Genomic DNA, 22,712 nt, shown 5'->3' with positions numbered 1-22,712 from the left:
ACACGGGTTATCTCTAATTTCAGAAGAAGAAACTTGAAATCTAATAAAGGAGTGTGGATGTGACCCAAATTCATTGTCTATGATTTATTGTGCTATCATGAAAGATGTAGACATAATTAGAATAATTCTTCAGTGTCTACCTGAAGAACGCAAAGCAGTGATAATGCAAACGGTCTTTGGCTCTTCTGATTAATCATCTTATGATGGTGTTATGATGTTTATGAGTTTTTTTAGGGAATGTTTTTGAGTATTATATTTGTACTTTATTATGTTTCTGAATATTTGGAACACTGAATATTTTGTTTTTTATTATCATTATTTTTTTTTTAATGAGAAATAGTTAATAGTTAGTCATAGTCACTTTCATGTGTCTTATTTGTCCATATGCAACAAGTTGTATTTATCTTAAAATTGTTAACTGATAAGCACTAAACATGATTTTGAAAATTCTTATGTCATATATTTAAGAGTTGTGCTATTTTTTACGAAAGTAATTGGTAAAAAATGCAAAGATTACAAATAATTGCTCTTATAAAAAAAATTACAAAGAATTGCTCTTATAAAAAAAACAATATGATGCATGGAGCAAAATATATGAGCCAGTTTGAGATAAAATAAGCGGCTTAGATGTGTGGTTGTCGGTCTCTGAAATCGTAAAAACAAGCAGTTTCTTTTATTTAATTAAGGGTTAAATATGTTTTTAGTCCTTATAAATATGTTAACCTTTCATTTTAGTCCCTCTAAAAAATTTCTTCAACTTTTAGTCCCTCAAAATTTTCCATCTTCACTTTTGGTCCCTCCTTTAAAGTAAACTCATATGTAGAATTCATATTTTTGAATAAAATTTTGCAGAAAAATTCATAATATTATAAGAATCTCTCCCAAAAAAAAAAATAGAATTGTTTAACAAAACATGAATTTTATATTTTTTATGGTTAAAAATTCATATTTAATTTGTGTTTTGTTAAATAATTATAATTTTTTTTTAGAATATTTTACACATTTCTGCACAATTTCAATAAAAAAAAATACAAAAATTAAATTAAAAGTAGTGATTGAAAGTTTTATAGGGACTAAAAGTTGAAGGAAAATTTTAGAAGAACTAAAACGAAAAGTTAATATATTTATATGGACCAAAAATATATTTAACCCCTTAAGTAAGGTTAATGGTAAAACGGTGAAATAAATTTTAAATCCCTTCCCCTTCCCTCTCTTTCCCTTACGAACAAAACACATTTTTAATTAAAATATCTCCCCTCCCCTTCATTAAAAGTTAAAATCCCTCCTCACCCTTCCTAATTCTCAAACCAAAAGGACAAAAATAAAATAAAAGCTTAAATATGTAAAAGGTCCCTGTAAGTTCGCGCATTTTTTGTTTTCGTCCTTGTAATTTTTTTTTCTTCTAAAATAAACCCTGTATCTTCTTAACCTTTTGAAAATGGTCCTTGCTGCTTCTGTCAACAAAAACGTCATTGTGGCTAACGGAGCACAGGTGGCAAGTCATGAGTTGACACATTTGATGAGATGGCATGAGAGATGATTAGTTGTGTAAAGACATGGACTTAAATAAAAAACGTAAATTACCACAGGGACTAAAATAAAAAACGTAAAATAAAAATTTCAGATTTAAAATCAAGATCTTATTCTTCTTCTTCCCTCATTGTCTTCTTCATCTTCATCACCATATTCATAAATTATCAACACCAAACCCAAGAAAAGAAAGAAAAAACAAACATATTTTTTTGAACAAAACTAATAATCATCAATCAACAACAACAAGAGCCACTATTCATCAACACATTAAAACAACACAAACTCTCTTTATCAATTACATAAAAACACAAAATTACACAATTCAAACACATGTTCAAATTACACAGTTGAAAATGGCTCTGCTTTCTCTCCCTTTGTCACAATGAAACAACCTTTTCTCTTCATCTTCTCCATAGAAGATGTCTCAAATCCAATAACAACAACTTCAATCTCCTTCCTTTCTCTGCGATTGAAAACGCCGCATCTTTTCCACTGTGACCAGAATTGAGAAATCGATTCAAAGATCGTGGATTCTACGATTTCACAATTAAAAGGAGTGATTATACACGATTTCACCCAATAAAATGATTATGCGATAGATTTGTTACTAGTTTGATATTTCAAAAGGATAAGCCATGGATCACTCAGATTACTGTTGTTGCTTGTTTGTCTCTTGCTGCTAAAATGGAAGAAACTCATGTGCCACTTCTTTTGGATTTTCAAGTATGTGTACGTTGAAATGCCCCTTTCCACAACCTGGCGTTTTATTCATATGAAAATTTGAGAAATTAAGGTTTGAATTTGAATGTGAGTGAGAAAAGATGAAAAGGGATCTGACTATTTATGTATGGTAATTGGTAGCAATCTGGAAGAATAAGAGGGAATTGTGGAAAAAAAAAGAGGGATTTGCAATCAATTGCAACAAACATCACTAAATTAATCAAACTTAAGTAGCATACAATGTTTCAACTTAACATTACAATCAAAACATACAATTGAGTAATGGAATTAGAATAAATTGTTGAAGCATATTGGTTTTGGTTCAAGGGTGCAAGGTATGGGATAGATTGGGGAAAGTTTGAGAGGAAGAAGAAGACTGAAAGTTGTGAGGAAGAAGAAGATTGAACGTTTTTTTTAATTTCATCCCTGTGTCAATTTACGTTTTTGATTTTAGTCCCTGTATTTTAACAACTTATCATCTCTCATGCCATCTCATTAAATGTGCCAACTCATAAACTGCCACGTGTGCTCCGTTAGCCACCATGACGTTTTTGTTGACAGAAGCTGACGACAAGGACTATTTTCAAAAAGTTAAGAAGATACATGGTTCATTTTCAAAAAAAAAAAAAAAACTTACATGACAAAAATAAAAAATGCACGAACTTACCTTTTACATATTTAAGCCTAAAATAAAAATGTAAAGTGCTTATTAGCGAATGAAGTGTTCTCATGAAGTGGATGATCTTACAAGTGCTTAGACAAACACTTTATTTGCTCCAAAATGGGAATGCCTAATGTAAAATAGGTGAATGATGTGGATATTCTTGTAAGCGATCATTTCCTCTCCTTTACGTGGTACCAACTTGAATTCCATTATGGCGGTTGTGAGAGCTTCCTTGTTCAAAATTGTGTCTCATCGTAATCTCAACCGCAACCCTTTCTTTCCTTGCCTCTCACTCTCACCACTACCTCCTCCTCCTCCACCTCCAATGCCGCGTTCCTTCACCATCTCCGCTTCCCTTTCCACTTCCCGCTCCAAACCAATGTGCCTGTACCACACTCAGGGAAAATGCACCATGGTAAGCAAACCAACCTCCCTATTTCTCTTTCTGGATATGCATGCCACCTGTTTGATCAAATGTGTCTATGAAAAGCTCAATATAATAATAATACCGGTTAATACTGCTTTTGGTACCCGTAATATTAGAGAATTCCGGTTTTAGTCCCTGTAACAAAAAAAATATAGATTTTGTCCCGGTAATTTTATAGATTCTTCCATTTTTGGTCTCTCATTTCACTACGTCAAGTGAGTGGAATCTCAAATTACAGGGACGTAATTTATGCAGATTCTGCTGACGTGGTTAAATAAGGGACGAAAAATGGAGGAATCTGAAATTACAAGGACAAAATCTAAATTTTTTATTTTATAGGGACTAAAATCGGAATTCGTTAATATTACAGGGACCATAACCCTAATAATATTTGTAGTTTTGAACTTTGATCGCGTTCTTTTCTTGTCTCCAAAATTGTAGATGGATGATCTTGTTCACCTTGACAAGTTTAATCATGATTGCTCCAAGGAGCTTCAAGTGAATATTGCTGGGTTAAGCAAAGTACACTCTCAGAATCATGACTTTTTCCTTGTACTTGATTTAGAGGGTAAGGTTGAGATTCTTGAGTTTCCAGTTCTTAAGATTAGTGCAAAGACATTGAAAGTCGAAGACATTTTTCACAGGTTTTCATCTTCCACTTTATGCCATGTCTCCCACAAGCTGTGTTTCGTGATTTCCTGAGTTTTGATTATGCTTGCTTTTGGTAACTCTGTATTACTCTTTGTTGTGTTCAATAATTCTAAAAAGAATATTTAAAGGGAAAAAAGAATATTTGAAAGAAAACATGTTGAAATTAATTTTCTTCGAATATGGTGATTATCAGATAGATCTAATTCTGACAAAATAGTCTCTTATATGGGGTAAGAGTATGTTGATTCAAGAGTAATGAGTAGCCACAACAGTTCTTCAATGTTTTGAAATTTCAAAATAGTTCATAATTGTGCACTATGTTAGTCAAAATAGTCTCTTACGTTAAAATGTTTCGTTAATATTATCATATTAGTCTCTCAATATACTTACTTACTGTCATATCAGTCCTTATAAGTACTTACTCACTGTCCTATCAGTCCCTATATAAAAAGAGTTAATGTCAGCATTGAGGGACTATTTTAACATCAGAGACTATTTTGACTAACGAAACGCATAATCTGAGACTATTTTGGAATTTCGATACGTTGATAGACTATATTGTGGCTACTCGTTACACATTCAGGAACCAAAATGACTATTATCCCTTTTTATATTAAAAATTCTTTTGGAAATAGTTTATGTTATCCATTGAATGGCATAGCAGGCTCTTCAGTTTTGAACCCTCAAATATTTGAGATTAATATGTTGTGATTTCTTAGGTTATTTTCTTATGATTTCAAAAATATAAATTACTTGTGAAAATCATCAATGTTTGCATATCTTATTGTATTACTTTTTCATTGTTCCTTTAACTGTCTAACAGGTTCGTGAGGCCCTCAAATATGAGCGAACAAAGAATAAATGAATACATAGAAGGAAAATACGGGAAAATTGGAGTTGACAGGTATGCAGCTTAATTTTCTTTAGAACCTTACTTCTTCATACATGCTGAACTGTAAACAATCTTCACAGTCTTCATTTTCAATTTAAACCCAAAAAGATTCTAATGTGCGGATACAACTCTTTTCCATATTACTTCCTTCGTGTAAAGTTCTGATGTAATATTTGTAATTTAAGGTTGCTTTTAGTAAAGTATAACTCCATGCATGCGTTTGATCTATGCATTAGACTTTTTTTTTATTGAAGAAAGCATTAGACTTGTGAAATAAGATTGGTTATTTGTAATTTTTGGTTTAAAAAAACAATGAGTAAATAGTACATCAAAATTCATTTATTATGTATGATGGGTTACCAAGGGATTATCAGCTGTTGTCCCCAACAGTGCCACTGCTACCCAACCAGTATAACAATACTACTAAGATTTATCATAATGGTTTTTTTTGTCAGAGTTTGGCATGACACCGCCATACCATTCAAGGAAGTTATTGAAGAATTTGAAGCTTGGTTAGTGCAACAAAAGCTATGGACTGGAGGCAACCTTGACCGGGCAGCATTTGTAACTTGGTAAATGTCCACTATTTCATGGTGTAACTCTCATACTTTTTCTTTTTGTAGTTTACAATATTACATTCATTTCCTGCCTTGTACATCTAGAATAACATAATTTTTTCTTTTAAATAAAACCTTTTCGGTTTTACAGTGGAAATTGGGATTTAAAAACAAAGGTCCCTCAACAGTGTGAAGTGTCAAGGATAAAGGTTCCCCCCTATTTTATGGAGTGGATTAATCTCAAAGATATCTATCTGAACTTTTATAATAGGAGGGTAAGTTCTCTCAATATTTAGAATTCATAGGGTTATAGAAACGTTGGGTAAATGGTTGAACGGAATTCTGTCACATCTCGTGGATTAATTTGAGTGTTTTTTTCTGATCTAAAATAAATTTAAGGTCTATATTCTGGAGATTAAATGGTATGGTCTTGTCTCTTAGATTTGGTTTTAAGGTCTTGAACAGTAAATTTTTGTTGTTGCAGTAGATTTCTTCTTACTTATTGTCCTATTTTGTGAACATGTTTGGGATTGTCATTGAGAATCCATCTATCATGTATTTGGAATAGGTTATGTCACATCTTATGCTGGACTGTGTTGCGCATTTCCCCCTTTGTTTTATTAATCCTAATATTTTTGAACAATATTACACGTTTCATTGATAATGGATAACAGGCCACGGGAATGGTTACAATGATGAAGGAACTGCAAATGCCTTTGGTGGGAAGTCATCATCTTGGCATTGATGACACAAAGAACATAACAAGAGTACTGCAACACATGCTTGTCGATGGTGCACTCATTCAGATTACTGCAAGAAGGAACCCTAAGTCTCTTCGAGAAGTCAGCTTTCTTTTCAAGAACCGTATCTGATTGTGTACTCGTAATCATAATTTTCACTAGTAGGTTGTGGTATTAAAATTATCCAAGTCGAGTAGCAATTCAATTTTAGTTTCGTCAAACACGAAAAATAGTCATGTAGAATGTTATGTAAAATTGTAAGGAAATTATGAATATTTTTTTTAAAAAATAAACTGTGTCAATGGTCACGCTAACATTACTATTCATAATTACTTTTAAGCACACTTGGCCTTGTGCTTACAGTTTGTTTTTCCTGCAAATTATCAGAAATACAGGCTTAAACATACTGTATATCCCTACCAGTATAGTTTTTGTTCTTGTTTTAGTTCCTTATCAAAACACTTAAACCTCTCTCACTCCCCTTTATAATCCTTGAGTGGGCAACTTTTGTCCTTGCTCATTATCTATTTTTTAGATTTTGGATTGAGTAGTATCGATGAAAATGCAGGTAAAGACAACTCAGAGAACTGAAAGTTTATTGAAAGGGTTAATACCTCTTTTTGTCCCTGTAATATTAGCGAATTCCGGTTTTAGTCCCTGTAAAAAAAAAAGATTTAGATTTTGTCCCTGTAATTTCAGATTCTTCCACTTTTGGTCCCTTATTCCACCACGTCAGCAGAATCTGCATATATGACACGTAAAATGAGGGACCAAAAGTGGAGGAATTTGAAATTATAGGACCAAAAGTGGGAGGAATCTGAAATTACAGGGACGTAATTTATGCAGATTCTGCTGACATGATGAAAGGAGGGACTAAAAGTGGAAGAATATGAAATTACAAGGACAAAATCTAATTTTTTTTTTTTACAGGGACTAAAACCGGAATTCACTAATATTACAGAGACGAAAAGAGGTATTTACCCTTATTGAAATTCGGGTCTCTTATGATGTGGGAAGGAAATATAACTTTTGTTCAGGTCATGTCCAAATTTATTTCCACTCCATTTGCAAAGAAAAGGTACTAAACTAAAGGGTATCATTAAACTGAAAGTCAAGTATGTGTTTTGTGTGAACAAAATACATTTATATAGTTCAAAGGATCATTCATTTTTAAAAATTGGTACAATCACATGATCAAAGAGATGAAATTCATCCCACGTGAGAAATAAAGCTTCTGGATATAAAAGAAAAATACTTTGAATTCATATTGAATTAGAATGAAAAAGATAGCAAATGAGTACATGAAAATGAAAAGCTCTATATATAGAACTTGTTAGAAACTAACAAGCTAAACTCTAACAACTCTACATTAACTTTCTATATTTTGAGGGTCTCAATTTTTTTGAAGTTTAGATTGAGTGAAAAGACCCTTCTCTGCTAGGATTTGTATAAACACTAAAGCCTCTGTTTTCTTGATCAGGATTCATGTATTGTTCATTGAAATCATGATAGTTATTGGCTTAGGACTGACTGATGCTTGTTTTGTTTGATCGATGCTTTTCATCATTTCTTGATGCACTGGCCAATCTAACCTATACTGCAATATTACACTGCCCATTTGTTGCGTTGAATTACGTTTTTCCTCAGCGATCCAAATGTTGCATTCTGAGTCTGCAACTTTCCTTGCGTTAGGCTTTGTTCTTCGATTGACAAGTACTTCATTTCTACTCGGTGCAGTTTTCATTAAGTATAATCCACTCGCTGCAATGGCTGCAATGGTTAGCTTACACTAGGCCTTACAGCCACGGTATCAACATGGCTGCAATGGGAGACCTGTAGTTTAGCATTAGCAAGAGCTAAAATTTTTGCTGTGAACCCAGGGTTTGCTGTTGAAAAATGATTGTGAATGTTGTTTAATTCCTAAGAATGATTTCAACATGATTATGTGTGTAGTGCAGGCATGATTAATATTTTGACATGTTTTTCCTACTGTACTGTAGGTTTTGTCTGTTGAATGTATATCTTGAAAATAATTAATCCGACAAGTCGCTCTTCTTAGGTTTTTGTTCTCAACAAACGACTAGAGTTTTATCGTATTAATTAACTTTTCGTTCCTTGCTCAATTAGCTAATACGGTAGCATTAGCAATCCCACAGTGGATGTGATTGTAATCCAAAATTTATTCCTATCATTTAGCATCCATTGACGAGTTATCCTATATCAATATTTTTAAACATTTCCATGAGTTGTCAATTCAGAAAAGCATCAAGTATAAATCAAAAATACATTAGAGTTATTTCTAACTAGCCATTGACAATGGTGGCCGGAATGGGCATGAGTACGCAAACGGGAAGCTCCGGATATTTGGAGTGCAAGCAGGAAGTTCAATTCTATAAGACAAACAGAACCATATTGATCTTGGAAGAATAGTCTTCTTCACCCACAGAATATATATTGAGTTATCAATGGAAATTGTCTGGTTTGGTGCATTGAATTTGTCTTGATTTGTAGCTCAGTTCTAGAATTTAGCCAACTAATGAAGGGTGTTGTTAGAATTATAATTATAATAATTTCATGGAATTAAAAAGCAACTAGACCAAAATTATAATTTGACTTCTATTCCAAGTCATTGGAAATGACCTTGTGTTCCTCCATACTTCAAAATGATTTGGGATGATCAAATTGGGATACTCCCAGGTACCGGTGATATCAAATTGATTAATGTATTTGAAGACATTATCAATAAGATTAACGAATTAGAGATATTAAGCATAAATTGTGACCAGCCTTCTATTAGAAGAAATTTTGTGTAGCTCAAATAGCAAAATGATGGACAGTTTCTGTCATCTGTTGTGAATTATGGTTTGACGAGTTCCTGGTACATGGCAATGGATAGAAAATTGCTCTTCAACCGATCTTAAAAGTGTCAGCGTAAGTTAACTCACGTTGAAAAATATCGAGTGAGTTAACTCACACTAAATTAAGAGAATGAGCAATTTTGAAAAAGAAAACAATTTTCCAATAGATATCCCACATCAGTTTCCTTTAAACCCAGTTAACAATGAGGACCAAAAGTCAGTAGACGTTTAGAGGACCAAAACTTGCTGAAAAATTTAACAGTGACAAAAGACAAAAATTGGGTTTGTAATGTTGGTTTTAGTTATACACGAGTTAAGAGAAAATGATGTAGAAATCATGTTGTAGAGAAAAGCTACAAATTCTAACTTTAAATTAAATCAATTCTATAGACAAAACTAGTTCTAATTGAGAAGATTTTTTAGTTCAATCAAATATAAGGCAAATTTACTTACCACTAAAATCTATATTTATGTGCTTTATATAAGTATTACACTTTAATAAATTAAATAAATTTTTTGGTAAATTACTATAGAAAATAAAAAGGCTAGCTAAAGATGAACTACTTATTCACAAAATCTACAAGTATTCAAAATTATTGTGATGAGCATTGGAAGATTTTTTTAAAAGAGAATTCTGAAAATGATTTTCAAAATCATGGAAGTGTAATTATAGCACTTCTTAAAAAGGAGGGTAATTTGCTGTCAAAAGAAAAAAAGAGAGGGTAATTTACCCTTTTCAATTCCCATAGTTCAGACAAAACAGCTGTAAAAACACATGTACAAGCATTTTGTACAAAAGATAACTATCCAACTAGTTAGAAGTTTGAAAAGGCATATACCAAATTCTAGGGTTTGGAAAAATGAACCCCACAGAAGGCAGAGGCCTTAAACAAACATATTCAAGTTACTTCCCTTCAGCCAGGTTCTGAGTAGAGACTTCAGGAACACTGCTAGTGGCAATGATTCCAGTGAATGCGGCAGAGCTTGGAGTGACAGAATTTCCAGCTTGAACATCAGCTTTTGTTTCAGCTTTCATTGGATCCACATTCATACTTTGTGGTGGTATAGAAACATTTGTTTGCAAAACAGGTGTTACTATATGAATATTTGCAATCTGCTGCTGCTTTTGCACCATTTCAGAAGGATTAGTAACCCTCGCGCCATGAACATTTGCTGGATGATCCAACGCAATCTTCTGCTGATCTGTGGGTGCTGCATCATTCACAGCATGAAGTTGATGTAATCTGTAATCAGTTTCAGGTCTCCGACAAATCTTCCTAAGCGGCACGATTTCCTGGCAAAACCACAGAATATGTGAATCAACAAAACACATCAAATATGTGCCCTTAAATAGCAGTATCATGTCAACCTCTTTGCATTAAAATTTGAAACATTTGGCAAAATCTTGTAACGAATGTCATACTGCCTCTTTCAAATGACACCATTGTGAAGCAATAGACCGACTAAACAAGCCTAGTCATAAATCATTTAGGTTACCATTTTGCAATCATTATTCTTTGTTTCCTGTGTAAGGAATGATGACCATTTGAATGAAATGTACAATGGAAATTTGGGATTTAGGTTTGGAATCATAATTTCAGAGAGAACTAAATATTAAATTGTATCTGAATAGGAAATCCTTCATGAAAAGTAAGGCTCAACGCCATAATAAGTAGAAATTCTTCATTTCCTTTATCTTTAAAAATGTTTGCACTGTAGTGTTGAACCAACTTTCATATTCTTAATCTAACTAAATCTGTTACAAATTTGTGTACATAATAATTGAATGAAATACTATAGAGAATGTTTCACCACTCAGCACCGCAATTAGACCATTGTTGACAACAAGGTCACAACCTAAGATAAAAACTAAAAAAGATCATGTTAATTTAGATGTAGAAGAGCTGAAAATATAATTTACCTTTATGGATGGTCAAATAGACTTATTGTAACATATATGGATGAAAAAAAATATTGGTCCAACACCGTTAACGTTTTTAAACATAGAAGACTAACTTGACATAAAAAAGACCAACCTGATACAGAAAGAAAAAAAAAAGATACAGGGCCTGTTTGAAACTTTGAACTAAGTTATAGGACCCCGGTGTAATTATGTCATGAAAAATGTAAGAACTGAAACTTGAAATCAGGGACCAATCCAAATAAATGAAAAAAAATAAAATAAGGACTGATATCCAAAAATTAAAACTATGGGGATCAAAACTGGAATGAATGCAAACTATAGGGACTAAACTCTTATACATTTACACCAAACAGCAATGTAACAATCAAACATAAAAGATATAAATACAAGAGGACAATCGTATTGAAAATTAATACCTCAGATTGATCGTGATCATAGCGAACCAAAAATCTACAGCGACAACCTCTTACATCATGCCTCCGTCTTTGAGCATCAAGGACATGGGCATCAAAGTAAAGGGCTTGCTCTTTACCCTCCTTTAATGTCAAAGATCAAAATTCAGTACATAGTAAGAAACAATAATTTTAGGTAAAAACAAAATATGTTAGAGATGACAAATCTCCATGATCAAACATCCCAACCTGAAAACAAAGTATGAGATCACCAGGGAGCACTGCGACACATTCTGATGATTCACATGGCAGAGAGCGCGGCCTGACATTTTTTCGCACGTTAATCCACTCATCTTCCTCGGATCCAAAACCAGCAAAACGCACCAGCACTTCCTGAAACATGGAGGAAGATATTGCGATTACATGGTCTACAAAGCCATAAAACTGAACAAAATAAGATGACGGGGTGCACAACAGTCAACAAACTCTATTCAAGTATCCCACAAAAATAATTGAAGGCAAAATTCAAAAGACAACTATGGCAACATGAGTGAATGACCGGAAACTGAGAAGTGAGAAGCAAATCTATTTATTTTCATTAACAAGTAACTTCCTCCATGACCATTCCATAATACTTCTTTTAAACAAATTGGTACGCAGAAAACAGTTATATCAAATATTAAAATGACAACATTAAATTAAAAAAGTTCTGTCATTTATTTATGATCTAGGACATCTTCTCAATGTTAGACAGGATCTCGATTTTGACTACCTTGATTGAAAATACTATCAGGGCAAAGGACAACTGAAAACCATATCAAAAACCCATATTAATCCTTTCTCGGAACTTAAGAATGAAGACAATCTAATGTTAAATTACCGGATCACTGCTCTCCAAATGTCTGTATGATAGAAAGGTAGCCACATCATACCTAACAAAAACAAGACTACAAGTCAGGTCCACTAATGAAAATTAATTAAGACATAAGAATAACCTAAAAATAATTAAAGAGGAAATATTGACCATGCTCCATCTCTTCCAGATTTAGCTTCAAATTCCATAACTGAATTTTCAGGAGCTGCCTTTGCTGTTGTTTGAACTGTGTAGGGAACAAATTGTAAGTAATGTCAGTAATTAAATGAAAAATAAAAGCGCAAGAACATAATGTATTAGTCTACAATGAAAACCGGGATTTTTTCCTAATTACAATCTTTTTCCTCCTGTGAGCCGCATTCAGAAGGAGCGGCTTTGCGGCCGCAATCGGGTCCAAATCGCCGCACAATACAGCTCTTTCCTCTTCTTTCCATACTTTTTTACAAACAAAAAAAAACCTAATTTCTTAAGTGAAAGGGTTCCACTTCGGGTTCGGAGGAAAACCCAAAATTGTTTGTGTGATGCTGACGGCTGTTTACTGCCTCCTTTCAACAATCACAATTAGTATAATGTGGGTTTTCTAACTGGACCAAGCAGGCCCAATTTATCTCCTTTTTTTTAATTTTCATTTGAAGGGATTTTTGGCAAAGGCAATAATTAAACTATATTTTTCTTTTACTGGACCACAATGTCTAATCATTTCGTTATTCTTTGTTTGGTGAATAATTGTTTATGGAAACTTTTTAATTTAATAGTTTAATATAATTTATAGATTATTTTCTTTATATATCTTATTTTTAATGGTTGGTTATGAACTTAGTTTATACATCTTTAATTTCATGTATTTTGCTATTTTTGAGTATTTATGTATACTGTTGGTATTTATGTTAAGTTTGTAAACTATTTTTATGTCTTTGCAATGGTGGATATCTGCTATACCACTATAGCAGTTTTGGTGTCCGGTGCACCGCGCCACTATCTGAGATTAACAACACAAGATTTTTTCAGCGACAATTGAAAATTCCCAGCAGTATTGTACCAACCGAAATAAAGGATAGGGCAGCCAGATGAGTTTCTTTAATCCAATACCATCAGCCAGATGAGCCCAAACTATAAAATGGTATCATAGTCTAACCTATATGTGTTGTTGGATTTCCCTTGTTGTCCATGCTCCAAGCCAACTTGGCCTGGGTGTGAGCTGAGTTTCAGAAAATCCGCCTTAATTGCAATCCTCCCCTTGTCCCCTTAATTGCAGCACTTTTGGGCCAACTACAATGCAACCTCCAGCACCTTCATTGTTGTCAAAGGCATGACGCCGTACCTTTAGTCCTACCTCGCCTGTAAATATGACCTAAATATTGCTTATAAGGCTTGGACAGTCCTCTCACCTTACAATTAGAGAAGTTTATAGAAATAGGTTCTTAACTCGTCACTAATAGAAATGACAGCTAGCAGTAACCATTTAGTAAGTCACTGTAGCTTTATTTGGTTATAAGTGTGAAAACAGAGGAATCGAGGGTATCTATTGTTTGTAGGGATAAAAGATGAGACTAGCTCTCTGAAATACCTAGAGATGGAAAATTGTACTTCTGTATGAATTGCACTTCTGTATGAATCTATGTTTAGATTCACTCCGAAACCAATCCAGAGATTAGTTGTTGCAGCTGTAAAGACTACGCCATTTACCTGATTCTGGTCCAGTTCTATTAAAGACACACTACCTTTAGTATCATACAGTATCAGTTACCCTTCAACCTTCAATGATATTATCCCATTTTCCATTATTGTGGTAATAAGCATAGAAGTTGATGATAATGAAAAATAAAAGTGGAACATAGAGTTGTGGGGATAAAGCTCGCAATGATAAGATAAATAATTTTTAACCTTACTCATAATGCACCACAAGTTCAAATTATAAACAAAATGCAACTACGCATATATATGTCTAGTCTAGCCCTATAGGCTATGCAGGGTAAACTAAACAGATTGGCAAAACTAGCATAATCAATGCTAAGTAATCCAAGAAATGACACAGTGATATGGTATAATAAGAATGAATGATTAAATTTTCAAAAGAAATTAACACACTAACAGATAAGTGTGAATATGAATTCAAGTAAAACAAATGACTTTAAGCACCTAATAGCAACATTCTACCTGACGCTGAAGGAGCAGGAATAGGAGAAGCTGTTGGTTGAGTCATTATCCTTCCTGGGGTCAAATCAGTCCGAGGCATGGGCGTGATATTTAACTTTGCAGGAGTCTTACTAGATTTAGCCCTTATAGCATATCGCTTATTTTGAAACCAATTCCATACCTGCAATGAAATGGAAAACTAAGAAAATGGAGGGAAAAAGATGCCTCCTTAGTCATAAAATATAGCAATCTTACCTGTTTCATCTGTACTGTAATCTTGCCTTTACGGTCGGGTGATTCACTAAAACAAAAAAATGGAAGCACAAATTTAATTCCTCATTTCAGGAGCATATTAAATTCTACTCATAAAATACTAAAAATAATAATGTGTACAGTGACACACCTAAACTTGTCTGCAAGTGCTTGAAGAACATCTCGTGCTGGCATTGCATTGTTGTGTTCTGATAGAATAGCTTCCATTTCCGTTACCTATACAGATAAAAAGTAGTTTTTGGAATGGGATTGTTGAAGTTATATGATTTTAGATAAAAAGGAAAGAGGAATAATAAAGAAATAAAGACTTTGAATATGATAGTAACTTGATAATGGTGTAATATAATTGATAGCATCTATCAATATAATTGACAACAGGTCGGTCAATTTAATTCTTTAATGTGGTCAAGGCAACTACCAATATAATTGACAACAGAAACATAAAAGCCAAACAGCAGCGTTGAGGTGGTCATGAGTTAAACAGTAGTTAGGGCTAGGCTACGGTACTCAACTTCAAAACTTCCGATTGTGTAGTGTGGTATATATAAGGTTTGCTCTGTTCAAGTTGGTTTTAAAGCAGTAAGGAGTAGTGGCGGGCTTAATTCAAGGTTTAACAATACCATATTTTGACCAGGTTTGCATAGGGTGTATATTTTGGGCCAGGTGGGGCGTGAACAAAAAAGCAAGGCAATTGACAGAAAGATTAGAAAAAGATGATTAGATGTTTTAGGTAATGAAATAAGAGGGACTAGGTCTAGGAGGATTGGAAGAAGGAAATAAGGTTTCATTAAAAAGGACATGTTTTGAAATATAAAATCTGCCATCAGCACGACGACATTTGTATCCTTTATTATTTGAAGAGCAACCCATATAAGTGCACTTAGCTGACTTATATTGAATCTTATGTCTAGTGTAAGGTCTTAGGAAAGAGTAGCAAGAACATCCTACCGTTAAGAGTAACCTGGTGGTTTATTAAATAAGGTAATAAATGTATTGAATTATTGTGAGTTATGGAAGGCAATCTGTTTATGAGATTGGATGCAATTTGAAAGGCATGGTCCCAAAATTTAATTGTCGTTGACACATGGGATAAATGGGATAGGTCTATATTAGTGATGTTTCTGTTGGTTTACGCTCAATAACACAAATTTGGAGATGAGTGTGAGGACAAAGTAGTCTAAGGACATTTCCTAGGTTAGCTAAGTATTTGAAAAAGGACTAAATTCTCCTCCCCTATTTTTTTAACTGTCCTAATTTTATGATTTAGTTGCACAATTCTACTAAGGATTTAAACTTCTGGAACACACTGAGCATTTCTGATTTAGATTGCAGAAATAAATCCAAGTGAAACAACTGAATGCATCAACAAAGGTAACACAATAGGAATATCCCCCAAATGATTCATGTAGGTGTTGGTCTACACAAGTTGAAGTCACTGAAAAGGAATTCAAGAGATGAATTGTAAACTACGGTAGAAAGATGAGAAGGTAAGCTATGAGATTTACCCATTCGGCAAGTAACACAAAAAATCAATGGTGATTTCATTTGCAATGGACATATTACAAACATTGGAAACAATACGAAGTTCAACCTCTTGAGGGTGAACTAGTCTACAGTACCATAAAAAGGATGGCTGCTGCGGAGTATTTTGGTTTCCAAAGGAATTGAAAACAGACTTGATGCATTATTTTCAGTATGCAAGGGGATGAAACAGCTGAAATAGAAAAGTTTGAAACATAACTACACCTAGATTGAAGCTGGAAGCAGATAACAGTTTTAAGAAACAGTAAAGACCATCCAAGCCAAGCTCTTCCTCAAGTCCGTATTATTTCTCTCTTCCTATTATCTAAAACGCCTATTCGAGTCAAGAGTAGGAAACTCTTCTATAAAAAAATAAAAATGTAAATCGACTTGAAATGTAACGTAACCACCAGTCGAATTTCATTTGTCTTTTTTGACTAAATTTTGTATCTACTATGGCACATTCAAGATTGGTTAAGTTGCCTGGGTGCATAAGGCTTCCCTCTGTTTTTGAAAAACAAAGAGAAAAGAAATAAGATATGGGCTAAAATGTAAAAAGCTTAGTGATAAAGTTAAACAAATGCACCTTAAAGGTCAACCAACAGCGCCAGTTTACAGTACAAGTCCATGAACAGCAAATAGGAAGAAGTAAAGTAGACAAGGAATTTAACGCGGTTGAACCAAGACAAGACAGAGCTAAAGCCATACATCAATGGGGACATGACAACAAGTTCGTTCATTGAAGTCTACAAGGAGTAGCCGTTAATGCCTCACATCCTATTACCAAATTCTAAGGCAGAGAATAAAATCTGTTCAAGAGCTACAATGAACTAAAGCGGCCCACCGTCACGCATGTTGATGAACTCAAACGTGTCCTTAAACTTTGCAAAATGAATCTAAAACACAGTTTTAGAATGCGGAATAGTCTGATTTTGATGAGACTGTTCAGATCCGCGAGAAGAGAATAAATGCTATCCATATCGGAGCTAAAGACATACAAGATCAATAGGCAAAACATAAAATCACTACATATGATCAATGGAGATTATGAGGAGTAGCCATTCAATGCTAACACCTTAAATCCTGAGACTGGTAACAAAACTTACTAAGGCAGTGAGGCTCACACGATTTTCATTCAATGAGTGCTAGGAACACTATTTCCCAGCACTCACTCTTTTATCGGATAAAATTCATATGGATCCCACCACTTTATGTGGGACCCATACATTTCGAAAATGTAGGAGTTTCAGCCAATAAGAAAGTGAGTGTTTCTAGCGCTCCTCTTTTCGTAGTTACAAAACAATTTGTTCATGTATATTCCCGTAATTTAACATCCATTTGTAATGAATATATCTATTTATGCCGCCGGTTCATTCATGGCATTACAAATTTGAATTCATAATAATAAAAATGATGCAGAGCGAAGCAATTATTAAAAAGAAGAAGAAGAAGAAGAGTGGAATTGAATACCTCGGGCTGAGTGAAACGGAAGGCAGGGCCTCCGTTACTGGGTGGGCGACCCATCAATCAACAGAGAGATGTGTGTTGTTGTTGTTGATGTTGGAGAAGGGATTGAAAAAGAGTGTTTGATTGAAAAAGAGTGTTTGAATCAATGAATGAATGAAACCCTCGCTCGTTTGGTTTTGCTTAATTTGATTTGATAGATACCAACGGAAGCTTATAGCTTTTTTTTAATAAGCTAATTCAACTTATATATATGAACAAGGAATAAAAAACTTATTATTTTATGGGGTTAAATATGTTTTTATCCCTATAAATATATATGAAATTTTCATTTTAATCTTTTTAAAATTTTCAAATTTTCAATCACTATTTTTGGTCCCTAATTTTAAGTCAACTCGTGTAATTTTTGCATAATATATTGTAAAAATCTCTTTCAATAAAAATTAGATTTTTTTTTAAGAAAATAATGAATTAAATATGAATTTATAACCGTAAAAAATATAAACTAATTTTAGGATTCATATTTTTTGAAGAAATTCTTATAATATTATAAATTTTTTTTTTTGCAAAATTTTATTCAAAAATATGAATTCTACAATTAATTTACTTGAAAGGAGAGACCAAAAGTGAAATGAAAAACTTTTGATGGACTAAAAGTCGAAAAAAAATTTTAGAAGGACTAAAATGAAAAGTTAGTATATTTATAAGAACTAAAATCATATTTAACTCTATTTTATCTTTGTAATCTTAATTGAAAGAAAGAAATATTAAATTTAATATATCGTTTTGTGTGTCATTTCTTATTCATAAATTAGTTCAACCACTAATTTTTTCAAACATTAGACCTCATTTTGATAAAAATAGCAAATAGTTGATAAGATATCTGATAACATATAGTTTTTTTTTTTTTTGAAGGAGATAACATATAGTTGATTGCTTATAATTTAGGATTAAATATATTTTTGGTCCCTATAAAATTGAGAACTTCTAAGTTTAGTCCTTACTTAATTTTAATAGGTTTTTTAGTCCCAACAAAAAAATAAATACTTCTAATTTTAGTCCCTGTTACACTATGAAAGGTTCATTTACTAAAATTTAGAATTTTTTTAATATGAAACGGATTAAATATAAATTTTTTAAAATGGCAAAAGTTAAAGATAAAGTTAACAAAATCTAGATGTAGAAATCAAATTGTGCGACAACTTTTTGCGGATGAACTTTTAGTGATGTTCTTAACATGTTTGCAAAAAATTGTTCAAAAACTCAAAAGTATAAGCATAAATTAAACAAATTTGAATTGATGAGGGACTAATACTGGATGCAGAAAAAAAAAATTAGAGACTAAAAGAACTATTAAAACTAAATAAGGATTAAACTTAAAATGTCCCAATTTTATAGGGACAAAAAACATATTTAACCCTATTATTTATAGCTTATAATTGATAATTGAAGTATTTGGTCAAATAAGTGGCTTTGATATATATATATATATATATATATATATATATATATATATATATATATATATATATATATAATGACATAAAAACACATTCTTAATTCATATAAAATTTATATCAATTTTTTTTAGGGAAATAAAATTTATATCAATTGATATTCAAAATATATTTTAACGTGCCGCATAATGCTAGGTTTTTAGCACCAGTGTGGCTATCATGTAGTGATCGTCCTCGTCCGTTTTTAACGTGTTCTCCATCGGTTTTTGTTTGCGATTTTCTTTCGGCTACTACATATGTCTCCATTCCCCTCAGTCTGAATCGTTTCCGCTCACAATGTCAATTTCTCTCGGTTTGAGTCTTTCACATCCTCTGTGTCTGCTTTGCTCTAAAGATGCTTTCTCGTTTCTTCTGGCGTCCTTCATTGCACCCTTTACCCATAAACGTATTCTAACGAAGTTAGATCCTTGCAATTTTTTACCATGTTTTTTGCCCTCACCTCATTCACCACCTCTATATCAAGCTGATATGGTTGGCATCTCAATTGCTGAAATGACCTCCGAGTACTCACCTTAAAAGCGATCAGAGCAACGTTGTTTTTAGGATCTTGATCCATTATTCAATCATTGGAAACTATTGATAGAAATCATCTTGGTAAAAGTCAAAATATTATTCATTCAATGCTCTACCAAATGTAACGCCCTCTTTTAATGAATCGATTATTTAATTGAGTCTAGACGAGTTATATTATATTTATATAATATATGTGTGATTTATGATGATTTAAATGATTTAGATGATTTATGTGATGTGATGATTTTTATGAGGAGATGAGACTTATTTTGTTGTTTAATAAAATAAGATTTGAAACTAAAATAAAATATTTAGTTATGGGCTGTTTTGAAATTTTAGAAAGTTTTGGGGGAGAAAGAGAGATAAGATAAGATATTTGGAGGAGATATAAAAAGGAAAGACCTAGGTTTTTAGAAACACTTTGTACGTACGACTGTTTTTGGAGAAAAGGGAGAAAAAGCCAAGAGACGAGCAAGAGAGACCTAGGGCTGCGATTTCTTCAAATTAAGGTAAGGTGAGACTAACTCTGCAATTATATTGATCATGTAATCCATCCGGTTGTAATTAGCAAGAAATAGGATTGAATTGGAGAAGTCGAGAGTTAGGTCAAATCCTTAGAATTGATGTGTTAAACGGTGAAAATTGGTTAGATTGATGTAGGAACTGTCCTTTGACCTTAGATTATGAATAGGATGAATTCTGGAATTGAAATTAGGCTTAAAACCATGTGAGTTGTTGAATTTTCGTGAAAAACTGCATTCTGCCCGAGCCTATATTCATCGCTCGCCCTCGCGAACGATGATCCTCGCCTCGCGAGGGATGAAGTTCATCGCTCGCCACGCGAGCCATTTCCCTTTGCCTCGCGAGTTGTATGTCGCAGCTCGCCACAGCGAACAACCTTACTCGCCATAACGAGCATGACTAGAGAGCAGGTTGAATTCTGTATTTTTGACTTTTGAGTTGAACCTTAGAAGTTTTTGAGTGCCTAAAGATGTTTATTAAAGATTAGATGATAACTTAGAATGAATGGCGAGCAGATGCTCTCGCCTCGCGAGCACTTCCAGAACTGAGTGCAAGTGAGGATGTTGCGATCTGTGTCGTATAGTTTGATTAGAGATGGACCTTTGGGTAGTAATATAACCTATACAAGAAGTTAACTGCAATCTGTGAAGCTGTTATGAAATGTTAATGTTGAATATGATGTTTAATTGCATTACTTGAAATGTTAATAAATGAATGATTGAGATGATGCTTGCTTTTATTTGATATCTTTATATGATGTCATAATGTTGTTGTGATCTGCCTATGCTGTTATTATTATTTAACTAAGTTGCATGAGTCAATATAAGATGAATAAGATGATGTTGAACCTCCAAATTATTGGATACTTAAGAGATGATGATTAAGATGTTTTAAGAGATCGAGTTTCCATGCATTAGCATACATATGTTGGGGGCTCATGCCCTGGAGCTTAGTACTCAACACGATGGAGCATTAGCTCAAATTAGCGATGGGGGCTTATGCCTTGGAAGTATATTAATACCCAATAACGATGGGGGCTCATGCCCTGTATTGGTACCACATGCATATAAGAGGTCTAAGTTGCATTGTCGCATAGTCGAGTCAAATAATGAAAGATGTTAAGATGTTATGTGAATTACGATGCTTTAATGAAGTGATTACTTGATATATTATTATCTATGATGCTAAGATGTTTAAGATGCTTATGTTGAAGATGTATGATGTTAATTACGATTGTTGAATTACTTTGATTAATATTATTGTTTTGTGAAATCTGACCCCTTCTGTTTGGAAATGTTGCTCTTCGTATGAGTAACTTGCAGGTGATCGAGCTTAGCGTGTCGTGTTGCTGTCGTGAGTGACGTGTTCCTCACTGAGTCCTTAGGTTGCTCTGATACGTAACGGGATGGGATCTTTTGTGGCTATTTTCCATTTCTTTACGTATTGATTATGATATTTACGATTAAGATGTTTGACTGAATTTTATGAGATGTTTTGATGAGGCCTGCGTGCCAATACTTATTTATGATGATGAACTTAATCCGCTGCGAAGTCTTGAACTAATTATGTTGAAAGATAATTTGTTAATTATCTGTTTTATGATTTTTAGAAGTGTAGCATTCCGTTATTTGATGATTACTCTGATAATATGTTGAAATTTTTATGTTGGGAAAACGGGGTGTTACAATTGGTATCAGAGCAGGTCGGTCGGTCCGGCCAATTAGAAGAGTCATGTCGAGTGTTAGTAATATTTGTATTACTATCTTATTTTGTTGTTACATGTTGTGTAGAATCTCAGAAATGGCTGAAGAAACGATGCTGCGTTAGCTGCTGCACTGCAAGCCGTAGCTCAAGCTATGGGGCAACAGCCTAATGCAAATGCTGGTGCGAATGCTGAGACGAGGATGCTTGAGACCTTTATGAGGAATCATTCTCCTACTTTCAAGGGAAGATATTACCCCGATGGAGCCCAGGCGTGGCTTAAGGAGATCGACAGAGTTTTCCGTGTTATGCAATGCACTGAAGTTCAGAAGGTGCGATTTGGTACACATCAGCTGGCTGAGGAAGCTGATGATGGGTGGGTTAGTCTTCTACCTACCCTAGAGCAAGATGGTGCTGCTATGACTTGGGCTGTGTTTAGGAGGGAGTTCCTAAGCAGATACTTTCCGGAAGATGTTCGCGGGAAGAAGGAGATTGAGTTCCTTGAGCTGAAGCAAGAAAACATGTCTGTGACTGAGTATGCTGCCAAGTTTGTGGAGTTGGCAAATTTTTATCCGCATTAAGCTGCAGAGACTGTTGAGTTTTCGAAGTGTATCAAGTTCGAGAATGGATTGCGGGCTGAGATGAAGAGGGCAATTGGATACCAACAGATCCGAGTTTTCTCCGAGTTGGTGAACAGTTGCAGGATTTATGAGGAGGATACCAAGGCTCATTACAAGATTGTGAATGAGCGGAAGACTAAGGGCCAACAAAGTCGCCCTAAGCCCTATAGTGCCCCTGCTGATAAGGGCAAACAGAGGATGGTCGAGGATAGA

General features: G+C 33.7%; 2 protein-coding genes across 2 annotated transcripts; one reads left to right on the top strand and one right to left on the bottom strand.

The window, feature by feature from the left end:
* The first annotated feature begins 2,963 nt into the window (after positions 1-2,963).
* Positions 2,964-6,486, top strand: LOC11426353 (uncharacterized exonuclease domain-containing protein At3g15140). The gene is made up of 6 exons (XM_003628485.4): positions 2,964-3,332; positions 3,786-3,988; positions 4,819-4,899; positions 5,343-5,459; positions 5,596-5,719; positions 6,119-6,486. Exons 1-6 carry the CDS (start codon positions 3,129-3,131, stop codon positions 6,314-6,316), a joined length of 927 nt encoding a protein of 308 aa, XP_003628533.1. The 5' UTR covers positions 2,964-3,128; the 3' UTR covers positions 6,317-6,486.
* Positions 6,487-9,674: 3,188 nt separating this feature from the next.
* LOC11413543 (protein SAWADEE HOMEODOMAIN HOMOLOG 2) lies at positions 9,675-17,838 on the bottom strand. The gene is made up of 9 exons (XM_003628486.4): positions 17,633-17,838; positions 14,772-14,857; positions 14,624-14,669; positions 14,390-14,549; positions 12,383-12,458; positions 12,239-12,290; positions 11,608-11,751; positions 11,383-11,502; positions 9,675-10,336 (listed from the first exon to the last, which is right to left on the bottom strand). The coding sequence occupies exons 1-9, from the start codon at positions 17,684-17,686 to the stop codon at positions 9,947-9,949; spliced, it is 1,128 nt and encodes a 375-aa protein (XP_003628534.1). The 5' UTR covers positions 17,687-17,838; the 3' UTR covers positions 9,675-9,946.
* Between the last annotated feature and the right edge of the window lie 4,874 nt (positions 17,839-22,712).

This window comes from Medicago truncatula, chromosome 8 (assembly GCF_003473485.1).
Source record: "Medicago truncatula cultivar Jemalong A17 chromosome 8, MtrunA17r5.0-ANR, whole genome shotgun sequence".
Classification (NCBI taxonomy): Eukaryota; Viridiplantae; Streptophyta; class Magnoliopsida; order Fabales; family Fabaceae; genus Medicago; species Medicago truncatula.
This window is presented reverse-complemented; position numbering and strand designations above follow the sequence as displayed.

Excerpts from the sequence above, each read along its gene's own strand:
- LOC11426353 (XM_003628485.4), top strand. The coding sequence starts at position 3,129 with ATGGCGGTTGTGAGAGCTTCCTTGTTCAAAATTGTGTCTCATCGTAAT. Across the intron at positions 5,460-5,595 it reads CGGGCAGCATTTGTAACTTG|TGGAAATTGGGATTTAAAAA; the intron begins GTAAATGTCCAC and ends TCGGTTTTACAG. Across the intron at positions 5,720-6,118 it reads TGAACTTTTATAATAGGAGG|GCCACGGGAATGGTTACAAT; the intron begins GTAAGTTCTCTC and ends AATGGATAACAG.
- LOC11413543 (XM_003628486.4), bottom strand. The coding sequence starts at position 17,686 with ATGGGTCGCCCACCCAGTAACGGAGGCCCTGCCTTCCGTTTCACTCAG. Across the intron at positions 14,858-17,632 it reads TCCGTTTCACTCAGCCCGAG|GTAACGGAAATGGAAGCTAT; the intron begins GTATTCAATTCC and ends TTATCTGTATAG. Across the intron at positions 12,291-12,382 it reads TCTGGAAGAGATGGAGCATG|GTATGATGTGGCTACCTTTC; the intron begins GTCAATATTTCC and ends TGTTTTTGTTAG.